General features: G+C 52.5%; 1 protein-coding gene across 1 annotated transcript; it reads right to left on the bottom strand.

Moving 5' to 3' along the window:
- Positions 1–658: 658 nt before the first annotated feature.
- WNT9A (wingless-type MMTV integration site family member 9A) lies at positions 659–8,687 on the bottom strand (the record flags this gene model as incomplete). Its single annotated transcript, XM_015571201.1, has 5 exons — positions 659–3,605; positions 5,315–5,577; positions 6,230–6,553; positions 6,646–6,700; positions 8,603–8,687. Coding segments are annotated over 5 exons (1,207 nt in total), but the record flags the coding sequence as incomplete, so codon positions are not given.
- Positions 8,688–13,306: the final 4,619 nt, after the last annotated feature.

Raw genomic sequence — 13,306 nt, 5'->3', positions numbered from 1 at the left:
ATCAATTTGAGCCACGCTTTGACCGTGAAATGACCAGAATGTTCCAGAAGACACGGCAAAGTAATTTTGCTTCATGATAACACACCATCACAAACTTCAAAACCAGTTAAAGACACGTTAAAAGATCTTGCCTGGGAAGTATTAACGCCCCTGCCGTATTCACCAGACCTTGCTCCTTCAGATTACCACTTGTTCTGATCAATGGCACACGCACTTTCTGAGCAGCACTTCAAAACGTACGAAGAAGTGGAAAATTGGGTCTCTGAATGGTTTGCCTCAAAACAAGAAAAGTTCTATTGGAACGGTATCCATAAATTACCTGAAAGATGGGGGAAATGTGTAGCTAGCAATGGACATTACTTTGAATAAAGCACTTCTGATGTTTCTCTTGAAATTATCGTGTTTTCTTTGATTACAAAATCTGCATTATTAACCAGTACAATAATCTGCATTATTAGCCCTCCTCCCTCAGCCCCTCCTCCCTCAACCCTCCTCCCTGGGCCATCTTTCCTCAAGCCCTCCTCTCTCAGTCCCTCCTCCCTCAGCCACTCCTCCCTCAGGCCCCCCTCCCTCACATCCTTCTCCCCCATACCTCATCTCAGGCCCTCCACCCATAGGCTCATCATAACTACTCTGAAGTCATCAGACTGAGTCGGGCTATAATTTAAAATACGTTTATTTAGTGTTTCCATTTGTTTCTGATTGTGTTACACAAAGCCGTTAAATAAATACATTCTCCTAGTCACTCGAGTACACACCTACTCACTATATAGATGAGGTAGAGAAGTGGGTAGGCTGGCGGGAGAGCCTGAACACAGAGGAGTCAAGTGTGAATGCCCCTTCTCCCAACCTCCGGACTGGCTGAGCCCAGAACCCACATTCGAGGACCTGGTGGGGAGCAGGTGGCCGGGACCCGCCTGGCCCTCAGCATGGCTGCCCACCCCGCAGCTCCTAGAGAGGCTGACCCCGGGGCCCTGGCCCCACTGCAGACACGTTGCCTTCAGAGACCCTCCTGCCACATGAAAGAGAAGCACGTTTAGGAGAGACTCCATCCACGGGAGTTGCTTCTTTGTTTAGCAAGACATTCTGATATATATTTATATATGAACAAGCCAGCCAGCAGACATTTTCAGTCTGCCTTGTTTTAAAAAATACTTTTCTTAATATTTATGACAAAAATAGCTAAATGTGGTATTTAATTTAAAAAATATATATCCTTCTTTTGACTTGCCACCTTTCCAGACCCAGTAGTGACTGGCTACAGTCTTGTCGTGGGAGCGTGCCGCTCCACCTGCTCTGGGCCCAGCGGGCAGGGATGCATGGGGATGACCAGGAGGCACCCCAGCTCACCCCCTATCCAGCCAGGCCTGCAGAGATGAGGGGCAGGTCCACATCTCCTGCCACTGAGGAGCCCACCTGGCTCCCTTCCAGGATGGGCCTCCACAGCAGTTATTCACGTTGTGTTCTCTGAACCACAGGAGAATAAACTTTACTATTTACACTATAAAACAGGAACAAAGAGACCCACATCAACATAAATAGGTTTTCTTTTAAAAACACAGTTCCCTGGGGTTCCTGGAGCCCCTGGGACTCCAAGGAATGCCCTAGCTCAGTAGTTCCTGCTTCCACACTGCCTGCACCCTTGGAGCACAGCTGCCAGCTGAGCAGGACAGGCCCAGGGCAGAAGCTCCAGAGCCAAGGCTGCCATTCACGTCAATGTGGGAAGGAGAGGCCCACGATAAGGAAGGGCACAGGGTGGACCAGGTCACAACCCAACCACCCACAGACCACACCAACATACACACACGGGCGCACGCACATGCACACATGTACACACATCACCCGTGCTTCCACACGTGTGCATACATAATGCATACAGCAGAGGCATGTGCTCAGATGCATACATCCATATAAGCATGCACACCCATGAACACATACGTTCACGCACTCATGTATGCATACATGACATGTGCTTATGCACATGTGTGCGGTCATGTATGCATACATATCACACATGCAACTTATACATGCACACACTGCACAAGCATGCACACATCACACACAGAGACATACTCAAGCACACATGCACACGTATGCGCACACTAACACCAAACCAGGTCGGTGTAGGCCATCCTTTACTCCTTCCAGCAAAGACAACAGCATGGCCAAGGAACACAGCCTTCCATTTGCCAAATCCTAGCCCCAAACACACTCCATCACATCTATCCCACCCTGCTTCCCCCACAATGACACAGAGCAAGCTGTGCCTTCCTTGTGAAATAAACGCTCCAAGGAGCTGGCCCTGCCCGTCTGCCCATGCATACCCCTTGGGGAAGGCAGGGCAGCCTTGCCACCCCAGGCTTCAAAGTCTGCATTTAGGGGCTGGAGTGCAGGACCATGTGCCCACATGCTCGCTTCCCAGGATGGCTTCCCTGGGGGCAGCAGCCGGGACCTGACTTCCAGAAGCCCTGAGGGAGGTGGCCAGACACATCTTGCTTTAATTCTTAGAGCAATGACAGCAACGTCTCTCTTGACTTAGTGGTTTCAAACACAAAGCAGATAAGGCAAATAAGATGGGGGAGGGGGGAAGGCGCGGGGGGAGAGGAAGGGGCGCCTGCAGACTGGGAGAGCCACAGCCTGGAACATAATGGGGACAAAGAAAATAATTATTATATATTAGTTAAATTAAAATAAGTTAAAAGTCACTGATATTACTCCAGAGAGAAGTGCTTGATGTCAGAGGGAGCAGCAGCGCCCCCCCTCACTGACCGTCCCTCTCCTAGTGGTTTGACTCTAACCAGAGCTGGTGGAGGGCAGCCAACAGGCTGCCACAGAGGCCCTGTGTGGTCATGAAGGTGCACCCATGCTCCTCAGAGGGAGCCCAAGTGGTGAGGGGCACTGAGACACAGGAACTGGACTCTTTGGACGAAAAGCATCAGTGCAATGCTGTCGGGTTCCAGGGAGGGAAAAGCAGAGGGTATGCAGAGGTCAGACCAGGCTGGGCTCCTGCCCCCACCTCATGCTCAAATGTGCTGGGAGCACCTAGCCCAGGGCTCAGTCTGCAAGTGTAGATGCCTCTGCTGCACACGCTGCCTGCACCCCCACAGCAGCCTGGCCACCTGGCGCTAGCCCTTGCAGGTGTAGACCTCCTCCCGCTGTGTGCACTGCCTGCACTCCACGTAGCAGCACCAGCGCACCTGGCACTGGCAGGGCCGTGTCACCACTCGGCTCTGTGTGTTGTGGCCTCGCCCACAGCAGATGCTCTCGCAGTTCTTCTCGCGATGGCACCTGCGGCCAGCAGTGCCTGGGGAGAAGCGGCCGGCCAGGCAGAAACTGGGCGAGTCATCCAGGTGCACAAGCTCTGGTGTATGGGGTAGCGGGTCACCACCTGTGCCCGAGGCCCGGCCCCTGGGTGGTGAAATGGCGCCTGCCTCACCAGCAGCCTCGTTGGTGGTGCTGCCCACCTTGAGCGCTGTCTCATACTTGTACTTCAGGCGCTTGCCCACCTCATGGAAGGGTGCCAGCTGCCGCCAGCACGTCCGCACAGTACAGGAACCTGACACACCATGGCACTTGCACGTGGTCTCCACCCCAGCCTTGATCACCTGGAAAGAAAAAGAGAGATGTGAGCATGTGGGCCACACATGGCAGAAGAGACCAGACCCCACGAATCACCCCAAAAGGGACTGAAACTGGCACCTACCCTAGGACCAAACCCTTTGGCCCCCAAACCCAGGCTCCCTGGCTTACATACCCATCCCACTGCCTTCAAGCCACAAACCACCTCGTACAGAAATCCTATGGCCAGGAGCATGGCCTCCAGAGCAGCCACCACAGCACCTGTGGCCCTTCCCGCCCAGATGCTCTTCCCTGTGTCTAGGGCTGCCCCTACACGGGCAAGGCAAGCCACCCTCCAGCCCCACCATCAGCACCCTATCAGTCTACTCTCTGGAGTGCTGCACACCCAATGGGTAGGACTGGCCACTGGCGTCTATAACTCAGCTGACCACGTCCCTGCCTGAGCACTGGGACCTGGTACTACTGCACATATGGGTGCCACCCAACCAACACGGAAGTGAAAGCAGCTGGTCAGGGCAGGAGCAGGTGTGGCTCAGCATCAAGCTGTGTTCAGACTCTAGGAAGCCTCCCAAGACCCAGACCGGGTCCTTCCACTTCCAGGACTTGGGTGTCACCGGAAAAGTCAGAAGTCAGGCCAGCTGCCCCATTGAGCCTTCTGCCAGACTGCCCACACAGGGGTCCCTGGAGGGATGTGGAGAGGAAGGGCAGGGAAGCCCTCCCACTGGCCCAAGCCAGGTGTGAGCTCCCAGGGAGGGCCGCCTGAGGGGATTAAGAAACAGCTACTCCTTGGCCACATAATGATACTTTGCTGAGAAACATGACAAATTTAATTAGAACACTACCTACCCAGGCCTGAAGCTAATGGAGCACTTTCATATTCTGACTTTTCATTTATAGCTTACAAAAGGCAAGTACAAAGAAAAAAAGGGCTTGCCTGAAGGATTTAATCTCCCCACAACCTCCCCAAAGGACTGAAGGAGGGAAGGAGCTCCCATCCATGACTCAGAACTCCAGCTAGTTAATAAAGAGGCTCAAAGTAGGCTGGCTCTAATTACATCCCCCCAGGCCTGGGCTCCACATTCCTGGTAGTCCCCTGCCAGTCCCAGGCAATGGCTGAGCCTGGGGGCATTTGGTGGCCCAGGTTGCTGGGGACCTAAGAGGGCAGGGGTCCAACCACAGTTAGGACTACAGGTACAGGCCTGATGCCTACACCCATGTTGAGGACCCAAGAGCCAAGGGACTGCAGAAAGAGTGAAGAGTGGCAGGAGCGAGGTCCCCCCAGGCCCAGTCATACTTGCAGCTCACAGCCCCAGAAAGGCCAAAACGCTAAGATACTCCTTTTCCTGAGTCTTCTGAGCTGAGTTCCTCAGAAGAGAGTCCTGGCCACAGATGAGAACCCTAAGCAGAGACACTCCCCAACACACACTTGGACCAGCTGCACCCAGGCCTTCCCTGGGACAGTTCCCAGACTGCCTCCACCTAGTACCCTAGTAACAAGACCACATGCCCCTCAGCCCTGGCAGGCGGGTTCTCAATCTGCCATCCTCTTGGATAGATGCTACCCATCACAGAGATCCTCCTGGTGGCCTTGACACCCAGGGCCAGACAGATGGCCCCATACCCACCTGACTCCTCCCCAACCAGTAGAAAGTAGGCCTTCCAGTTTTACCTCTCTAGGAGGGACCACCACCACCACCACCACTACCCCATGGCACCCCACCACCACCCTGCTTGCCTTCACACCCACGAGGTTGTTGTGGAAATCCACACGGGCACGCAGGTCCTTGCTCGACCGCCGGCCCAGGAACTCCTTGACGAACTTGCTGCTGTACTTAAGGTTGTCTCCGCAGCCACCCCACTGCCAGGCCTCCCGGTTCTCCAGGTCAGGGGCTTCATCACAGGTACAGCGCTCCATGCGGCCTGCGCTGCAGGCCTTGGCCAGAGCGTGGGTCAGGCCAGCTGAGGAGATGGCGTAGAGGAAGGCAGTCTCCTTGAACCCTGGGCAAGGGGGGCGGGGAGGGGACAGCAGGGCCGGTCAGTGGTGGCACCAGCAGCAGAACCTGTCACTATGTGCAGCTGAACCATGCATTCCCGACGAAGCCCCAAATCCTGGACTGCTGGAACCTTCCCGTGATCAACTTGGGGGGAGGGGGAATACCTCCTGGGCTGAGGGCTCTCCTATGTGTAGGGGCGGGGGTAGAGATCCAGAGGTACTGTGGCCTTCATTTTGCCTGGTGATCAGAGACCCCATCCATTCAGGTCTCTTACCCACCAGAATGGCCTGGGGCCTAGGAAAACCCCTGCCTGGTCCCCCGTTTTTTTTTAACAAGGTCATCAAGAGGCTCAGATGAGAGTTCCCAGTAGCTCCCACATGCAGAGGGAGACAGGAGAGATGAGGCTCTGTGCTCTGGGCACCAGCTGGACGCCTGCCATCCCTATGGGCACTGAGCCTTGGCCACAGGCATGTGGGAAAAGCCATCAGAGCTGCCTGAGGCCCTGGCAAAGCTGCCAAAGGCTCCTAGTCCTGCCAGCAACAGTTCAGGCCTGTGTGGGGACAGGGCAGTTGGAAGGGGCTGGGCAGGAGCTGGCTCTGGGATCTTTTCCTATGCCCTCAGCTCCTCTCCCCTGATCTGGACCCAGTGCACCACACCTCGCTTGAGCAGGCTGGCCCGGTAGCGGCCCTCTAGGGTGCAGTTCCAGCGCTCAAAGCGGAACTGGTACTGGCACTCGAGGGCGCTCATGCTGACCGCTTCCACCAGTGTCTCCGCCACACCCGGGTCCCGGCGGCACATGCGCCGCTGCTTCCGCTCCAGCTTCAGCCGGTCGCAGGCCTTGTAGTGTGCCTGTATGGCTGCCTCAGGCTCCAGGGTCAGCGGGAGGATGGTCAGGGGCTCGCTGCCGGTCAGCCTGCACACAGAGAGCCCAGGGTGAGCACCGTCCCAGAGGAAGAGCCATCGCACACACCCGGGCAGGGCTCAGGAGGCCAGGCCTCAATGAGGCACATACACTACACCCACAGTCTTGCCCGCTTACCCAGCTGGAGGAGCCCTGCTCCTGGATGCCTACCTCTGCCATCCCCACATGGAGGTGGGCCCTTGGGAGGTCCTTGCCCTCCAGCAGCCTGTACACATGGCCCCAGGTCCCAAGGGATCTCCCAAAATGCCTGCGCCAGAGCATCTCCCAGCCCAGGACACACGTGCCACTGGGAAACCGGCCCCTTTCTCCTTTAGCTCCTCCCAAGGCCCTGGCCCACGGGGTCTGCAGCCTGCTCTCTGTCCTGCTGCCCTCCACCCCCACCTACTCCATTCAGGGACTGACAGGCCTGGCCTTCTGTCTGCTATGGCCTCAGTGTCCCCAGATAGAGTAACTGTACCTCTGGGCCTCAGACATGTCCATGCCCAGTCACATTCAGACCCTTAGCATTGGGAGGGAGAGATGCCCACCAGGACAGGGGCAGGACTCAGAGCTCCCATTCGAGCATCTTTGGAAACAAGCCTCCCACCCCAGCCCACCCATGGGGAGCATGATCCCCTCACCATGCCCCATCCTCCCTTCCGCTGCCTCTCGAAAGGCTACTCAGGGTTACAGTGGCTACCAGGCTGACTCCAAGAGCCCCAGTTTTCTATAGGAGGAGGGATGTGGTGGGCCCTCCTAGAACCCCACCCTGTGGCAGACCCCCAGCAGTGATGCTCCTCTGGGGATAACCCAGGTACTGGCTTTCAAAGTCTCCCTGCCTCCACTCCCTCTCACATCCCACCATATATACCCCAGCATGGCCTCTCCCAGGCCTTGCCTGGGTGGGGGCCTCTACCTTGCTGAGGGCCCAGTGGGACTCCCAGACTCTGAAGAGACAGGACCTGCCTCATTCATTCCAGTCAACTCCCCACAGACAGGAGGTCCAGCAGGGAGCCAGGCAACACTGCAGGGACACCAGGGCAAAGGCCCCGGGGTGCAGAGAGGAGTGGCCAGCAGATGGGAGCAGTCACCCTTGGAGGATGAGGCCACACAGGCAGGCCTCAGACCAAGGATGCGCCCCTACACTTCATCCCTTCCACACTCTGGCTCCATTAGAAGACACCTCCCTCCCCCAGACCTAGGCCCTGCTCTCCATGTGCCCAGACCAGCCTGGCACCAGAACAGAGCGCTGGCCGTGCCCCCACCAGCTCCAGTCCCAGACTTCACTGCAGGGCCCGCTCTCCTAAGTGATGCTCTGAACCAGCAGCCCCTTTGCTCCCCCCACCACATGCACAGTGGGAGGCCAGCATGGACCCGGGCTGGGGGAGAATCCCAAAGGTCCCTGAGGCACAGGAGGGGCCTGGAATGGGTGGCCCTATAGTGCAGACAGAGAGACAGCAAGGTCTTTGAGGAGAAGTCTGCGCTCTGAGCTGGAATGCTATGCCAGAGAGGAGGTGGTGAAGGACAAAGCCAGCCAGCCAGCGACCTGCATCCCCACTGCTGCTGCAGGGTTAGTGCTTCATTCCTCAGGGCACAGGGACTGCCATGAGTGGCTTCGTGGACTTCCAAGCCTCCTGCCCAAAGACAGCTGCTGAGGCAGACGGAGAACAGGCTGGGGCCCGCAGACCCCAAGCTTGAGGCTGGAAAAGCCATGCTCCCCACACAAAGGCAGCTCACACAGTGGAGACTTGTCCCCAGACAGGAATGTCAACAGCTGTGCCCAGAACGGGTGCCAGGCAGCAGAAACCCCGCAGCCTCCAACCTGCACGAGATTAACCAAACTCCAGGCGGTGCCAAAACATTCCAGCATCCAAGAGGATCCCCAAAGGTGGGGCCAACATAGGGGGATCTGGGGCCAGCCTAGAGAGGGCAGCTGTGAGAATGTACAAGGAAAGGGAAAGGATGGTGGGCCACAGTGTCCCCCAGTCCAGAGAGGCTGAGGACAGGGGTCCCAACACACCCAGGGCCACACTGCTTTCTAGTTCAGGTAAGGAGAGGGCCAGAGTCCCCCTACACCCAGGGTTGCACTGCCTCCCATCCTCACTGCACAAGGGCAGGAGTCCCCTACCTGAGGTTGTACCCGGTCTATGCTATACATGGCGGCGGAGGACAGGTGTCCACCCATACCCAGGGCCTCCTCATCCACACTGCATCTAGGGGCAAGAACAGGGGTCCTCTGACACCTAGGGCCGACTGTGTCCATACTACACAGGCAGATTGAGGGCAGGGTTCCCCATGCACTAGAGGTGCAACCACACTGCTCTGCTCTCAAGGCAACCCCTTCCCAACTCTCCGACACCAGCACCCAGATGGTCCCTACACCAGACCCCCTACACTGCCAGGGTGTGTTCAGTGTGTGGTCTGCAGATAGAGCAACTATCTGGGGCTCACAGCCTGGGGTGCAGAGGACAGACCCTTGCGGAGGTGTCGGGTGGCAAGATAAGTGGGCAGATGTTCAGGGTGCAGGAGGACTGGTATCTGGGCGTAGCGGAATAAGTCCCAAGGACAGGAACCAGGGATCCAGGACAGGAACCCCAACACCGAGAGTAACCACAGCAGTGCTAGAGGAAAGATGAGAGGTTTATAAAACACTCCTAGAATCAGGAAGTCTTTTCTCAGAGTGAATCACAATCCAAAAGATCTTGAAAAATTAATAAATTTTACTCTTAAAATAAAAGAATCTCTGCACAGTGAAACAGTAGCATAGAGTTTTAAAAAACAATAGCCAATGGGAAAACATATTTGCCAATGCTATTTCAGATAAGGTTTTAATCTCCAAAATTTACAGAGAACTCATACAACTTAATAAAAGGAAGGTAAAGGATCCAATCAAAAAATGGGCAAAGGACCTAAATAGATACTTTTTGAAAGAAGACATACAGAAGGCTGAGAGACATATAAAAACATGCTCAAAGTCACTAATCATTCGAGAAATGGAAAATGCTATTAGAGAAGTCTATATAAAGTAAGACTTGTCAAGAGTCAGTAGAAGGCATTCCAGGAAGAAAGAAGGACATAATCATGTGCTTGGGGCATTAAGACATGAGAATGTGACCAGAAACACCAATCAGAAAGGATGTATGCACCCCTATGTTCATAGCAGTACTACAATTTACCATAGCTAAGACTTAGTGCGCATAAGCAGATGAGTGAATTAAAAAATTGTGGTATATCTACACAATGGAATACTATGCCACTGTTAAAAAAAAAAAAAAAGAACTTTTACTATTTGCAACAGCATGGATGGAGCTGGAGAGCATTATGCTAAGTGAAATAAGCCAGTCAGAGAAAGATAAATATCACACGATCTCACTCATACGTGGGATATAATGATCAACATAATTTGATGAACAAAAATAGATCCAGAGACAAATGGCAGGGGAGAGCGGGGGAGGGATAGAGAGCAACCAAAGGACTTGTATGCATGCATATCAGCATAACCCATGGACATAGACACTGGGGCAGTGGGGGCTTGCCCAGAGTGGGAATGGCTGGGGGTAAGGGGTCAATTGGGGAAAAAGGAGACATATGTAAAACTTTAGATAACAAATGTTTATAAAAAGATTTTAAAAATTAATACTAATGACAGGGGAAAAAAATAGATAACAGTCAAAAAAAAATGTTGCAACTCCAATCCCAAACCAAGGGCCAACTTCTTTTTGCTTGTGTGCTTGTGCATGTGTGTGCATGTGCACAAGTGTGTGGATCTTTTCCTAAAGATCTATAATAATAAAAGTGTAATGTGCTAATTAGACTGGACAGCTGAACAACCTTCTGATCGTCATTCTGGACATCCTTCTGGATGAAGCCGCAGCGGTGAGGGCCAAGGCAGAGGTGGTTAGGGGTGATTAGGCAGGTAGGCAGAGGGGGTAGCGGCATCAGGCAGGCAGGCAGAGGCAGTGAGGGGTGATCAGGCAGGCAGGCAGGCAGAGGGATTAGAGGTGATCAGGCAGACAGGTGAGTGGTTAGGGGCAATGAGGCAGGCATGCAGGCAGGCCAGTGGTTAGGAGCCAGCAATCCCGGATTGCAAGAGGGATGTCTGACTGCCAGTTTAGGCTGATCCTGCAGGAATCCCTGAGGGATTGGGCCTATACTGGCAGTCAGACATCCCCTGAAGGGTCCTGGATTGTGAGAGGGTGCAGGCTGGGCTGAGGCCCCTCCGCCCCCCACATGAGTTTCATGCACTGGGCCTCTAGTCATTAATAAAAGGGGTCAATTTCAGAGGACACAGGATATGAACATACAGTTCAAAGGTAGGAAATATAGCTGCTTTTAAAACTTATAAGAGGCTCCACCCCAATCAAAGAAACATAAAATAGCCTGGCTGCTGTGGCCTAGTGGTTGAGCATCGACCTATGAACCACGAGGTCATGGTTCGATTCCTGGTTGCCCCGGATTGCCAGCTCAACCCCTAGTGTGGGGCATGCGGGATTCTATCTCATCAGTCTGTCTCTCTCTCTCCCTCTCCCTTCCTCTCTGAAAATTAATAAAAAAAATTTTTTTAAAAAAGAAAAAAAAAATGAAACTATATTGATATGTTATTTTACATTCATCAGATGAGCACAAATTGGTGTCTGATAAGATTATTGTCAAGGACAAGTAGAAGAGATGTCCCTCCATGGCTAAAATTCTGGACTGACATATCTATAAAAATTCTCCCACCCTAGCCAGTTTGCCTCAGTGGATAGAGTGTCGGCCTTCGAACTGAAGGGCCTGGGGCTCAATTCTGGTCAAGGACATGTACCTTCCTTGTAGGCTCCTCGGGGCTCATGCAAGAGGCACCAATTGATGTGTTTCCCTCATATTGATATTTCTCTCTGTCTTTTTCTCTCTCTTCCACTCTCTCTAAAAATCAATGGAAAAATATCCTTGGGTGAAGATTTAAAAAAAAATTCACCCGCCAATTCCCTTTCTAGAAATACAGGCTACAGGTATATTATCTTAAAACATCCTCACACACTATCCAACACAATGCTGTCATACAAAAACACTAGAAGCACGGTTTGTTATACAGTATTCCCCCTTTCTCTGCAGGAATATGTTCCAAGACCCCCAGTGGATGCCTAAAACTGCAGATTGTACCAAACTCTTTATATACTGTATTTTTTCCTATACATATACACCTATGATAAAGTTTAATTTATAAGTTAGGTGCAGTAAGAGGTTAACAACAACTAATAATAAAGTAGAACAATTATAACAATAGCTGTAATTACGTATGATAATGTTTAATTTATAAAAAAAGAGGTTAACAACAACTAATAATAAAGTAGAACAATTATAACAATATGCTGTAATTAGTGTATGGTCGGTCTCTCTCTCTCTCTCTCTCCAACCAATTTGATCACCAACACAGGTAATCTGTGACTAACAGGTGGGGAGTATCTACAGCACAGAAACACTGGACAAAGAGACAAGTTATGGGCCAGGTGAACAGAGCGGACAGTGTAAGAGTTCATCATGATACTCAGAACGTCACACAACTGAAAACTTATGAGACGCCTCCCGGCCAGTGTGGCTCTGTGGTTGAGTGTCAACTCATGCACCAAGAGGTCACCCATTCGATTCCCAGTCAGGGCACATGCCCAAGTTGTGGGCTCGATCTCCAGTGGGGGTCATGCAAGAGGCAGCCAATTGATTGATGGTTCTCCATCCCCAGTGTGGGGCGTGCAGGAGGCAGCGATCAATGATGTTCCTCTCTCATGGCCGTTTCTATCTCTTTCTCCCTCTCTCCCTCCCACTCCCTCTCAAATCAATAAAAACATATTTTTAAAAATTAAAATAAAACTTATGAATTGTTTATTTCTGGAATTTTCCATTTAAAATTTTCTGACCATAGGTAACTGGAACTGCATAAAGCAAAACTGACCCTGAATTAAGGGACTACTATACAAAAGACTGGAGACTGACTGAATAGCCGGGATCCACCCCTCTATGGCAAATTTGGTCTGCCTGCCTCAATGTTGTGTATGTGTTTGCGGACATATGGGCAACCCAGGACACAGATGGCCTGGGGCAGAGGAAACACTCCTCTCCCTGCAGCCTGTGAGCTTCTCACACATTGTGCTGTGCACATGTGATCTATCCATAACAACAACATTCAGCATACAGCAGGTAGCCCAGGTGAGCCCCCTAACCCTACCCACTCCCCAATGCAAGCTCTCAACCCTGCATGCTAGCCTGGGCAAGGAGCCTCTGCCCACTCAAACTGCCTCAGCCCAGAAAGTGGCCAGGTCTCCTGGCACAGTACAGGCCTGCCCGGCCTGCCCAGCCCACCAGCTGTTCAACGCAGCTGCCACCCGCTGCGTCACCCCTCCTGCCCCCTAACACACACAGCCAAAGCAAACGTTTGACCCAGGACAGATGAGCTCACAGGCCTACATAGACAGGCCGTGGAGGCAGTAAGCCCAGGCTGCCCACAGGTGGCAGCCCCTTGACAGACAACAGAACCCCTCCAGCCCCGCTTCGTCTGGCTGACCACCTCTCAGAGTGCTGAGCCCACTTCCCAGGAAGAAACAGCAACAAGGTCTAAATGCATTGTACCATACTCAGGGATTTTCTTTTAATCTTTAACATTCTCATAAGATACAATATGTCCAGGAAAGTGTGGACCACAGTTCTCACTCAAAAAACAGCCAAATATTTAAAGAAAAATTAATATGTATCTTTCTTAAACTATTTTTAAAAACTGAAATGGAAGGAATGCTTTCAAACTCATTTTATGAAGCCAACATTACCCCGATACCAAAACAGATAAAGACACTACCAAAAG

The sequence above is a fragment of the Myotis davidii genome, unplaced genomic scaffold, assembly GCF_000327345.1.
Source record: "Myotis davidii unplaced genomic scaffold, ASM32734v1 scaffold2808, whole genome shotgun sequence".
Classification (NCBI taxonomy): Eukaryota; Metazoa; Chordata; class Mammalia; order Chiroptera; family Vespertilionidae; genus Myotis; species Myotis davidii.
This window is presented reverse-complemented; position numbering and strand designations above follow the sequence as displayed.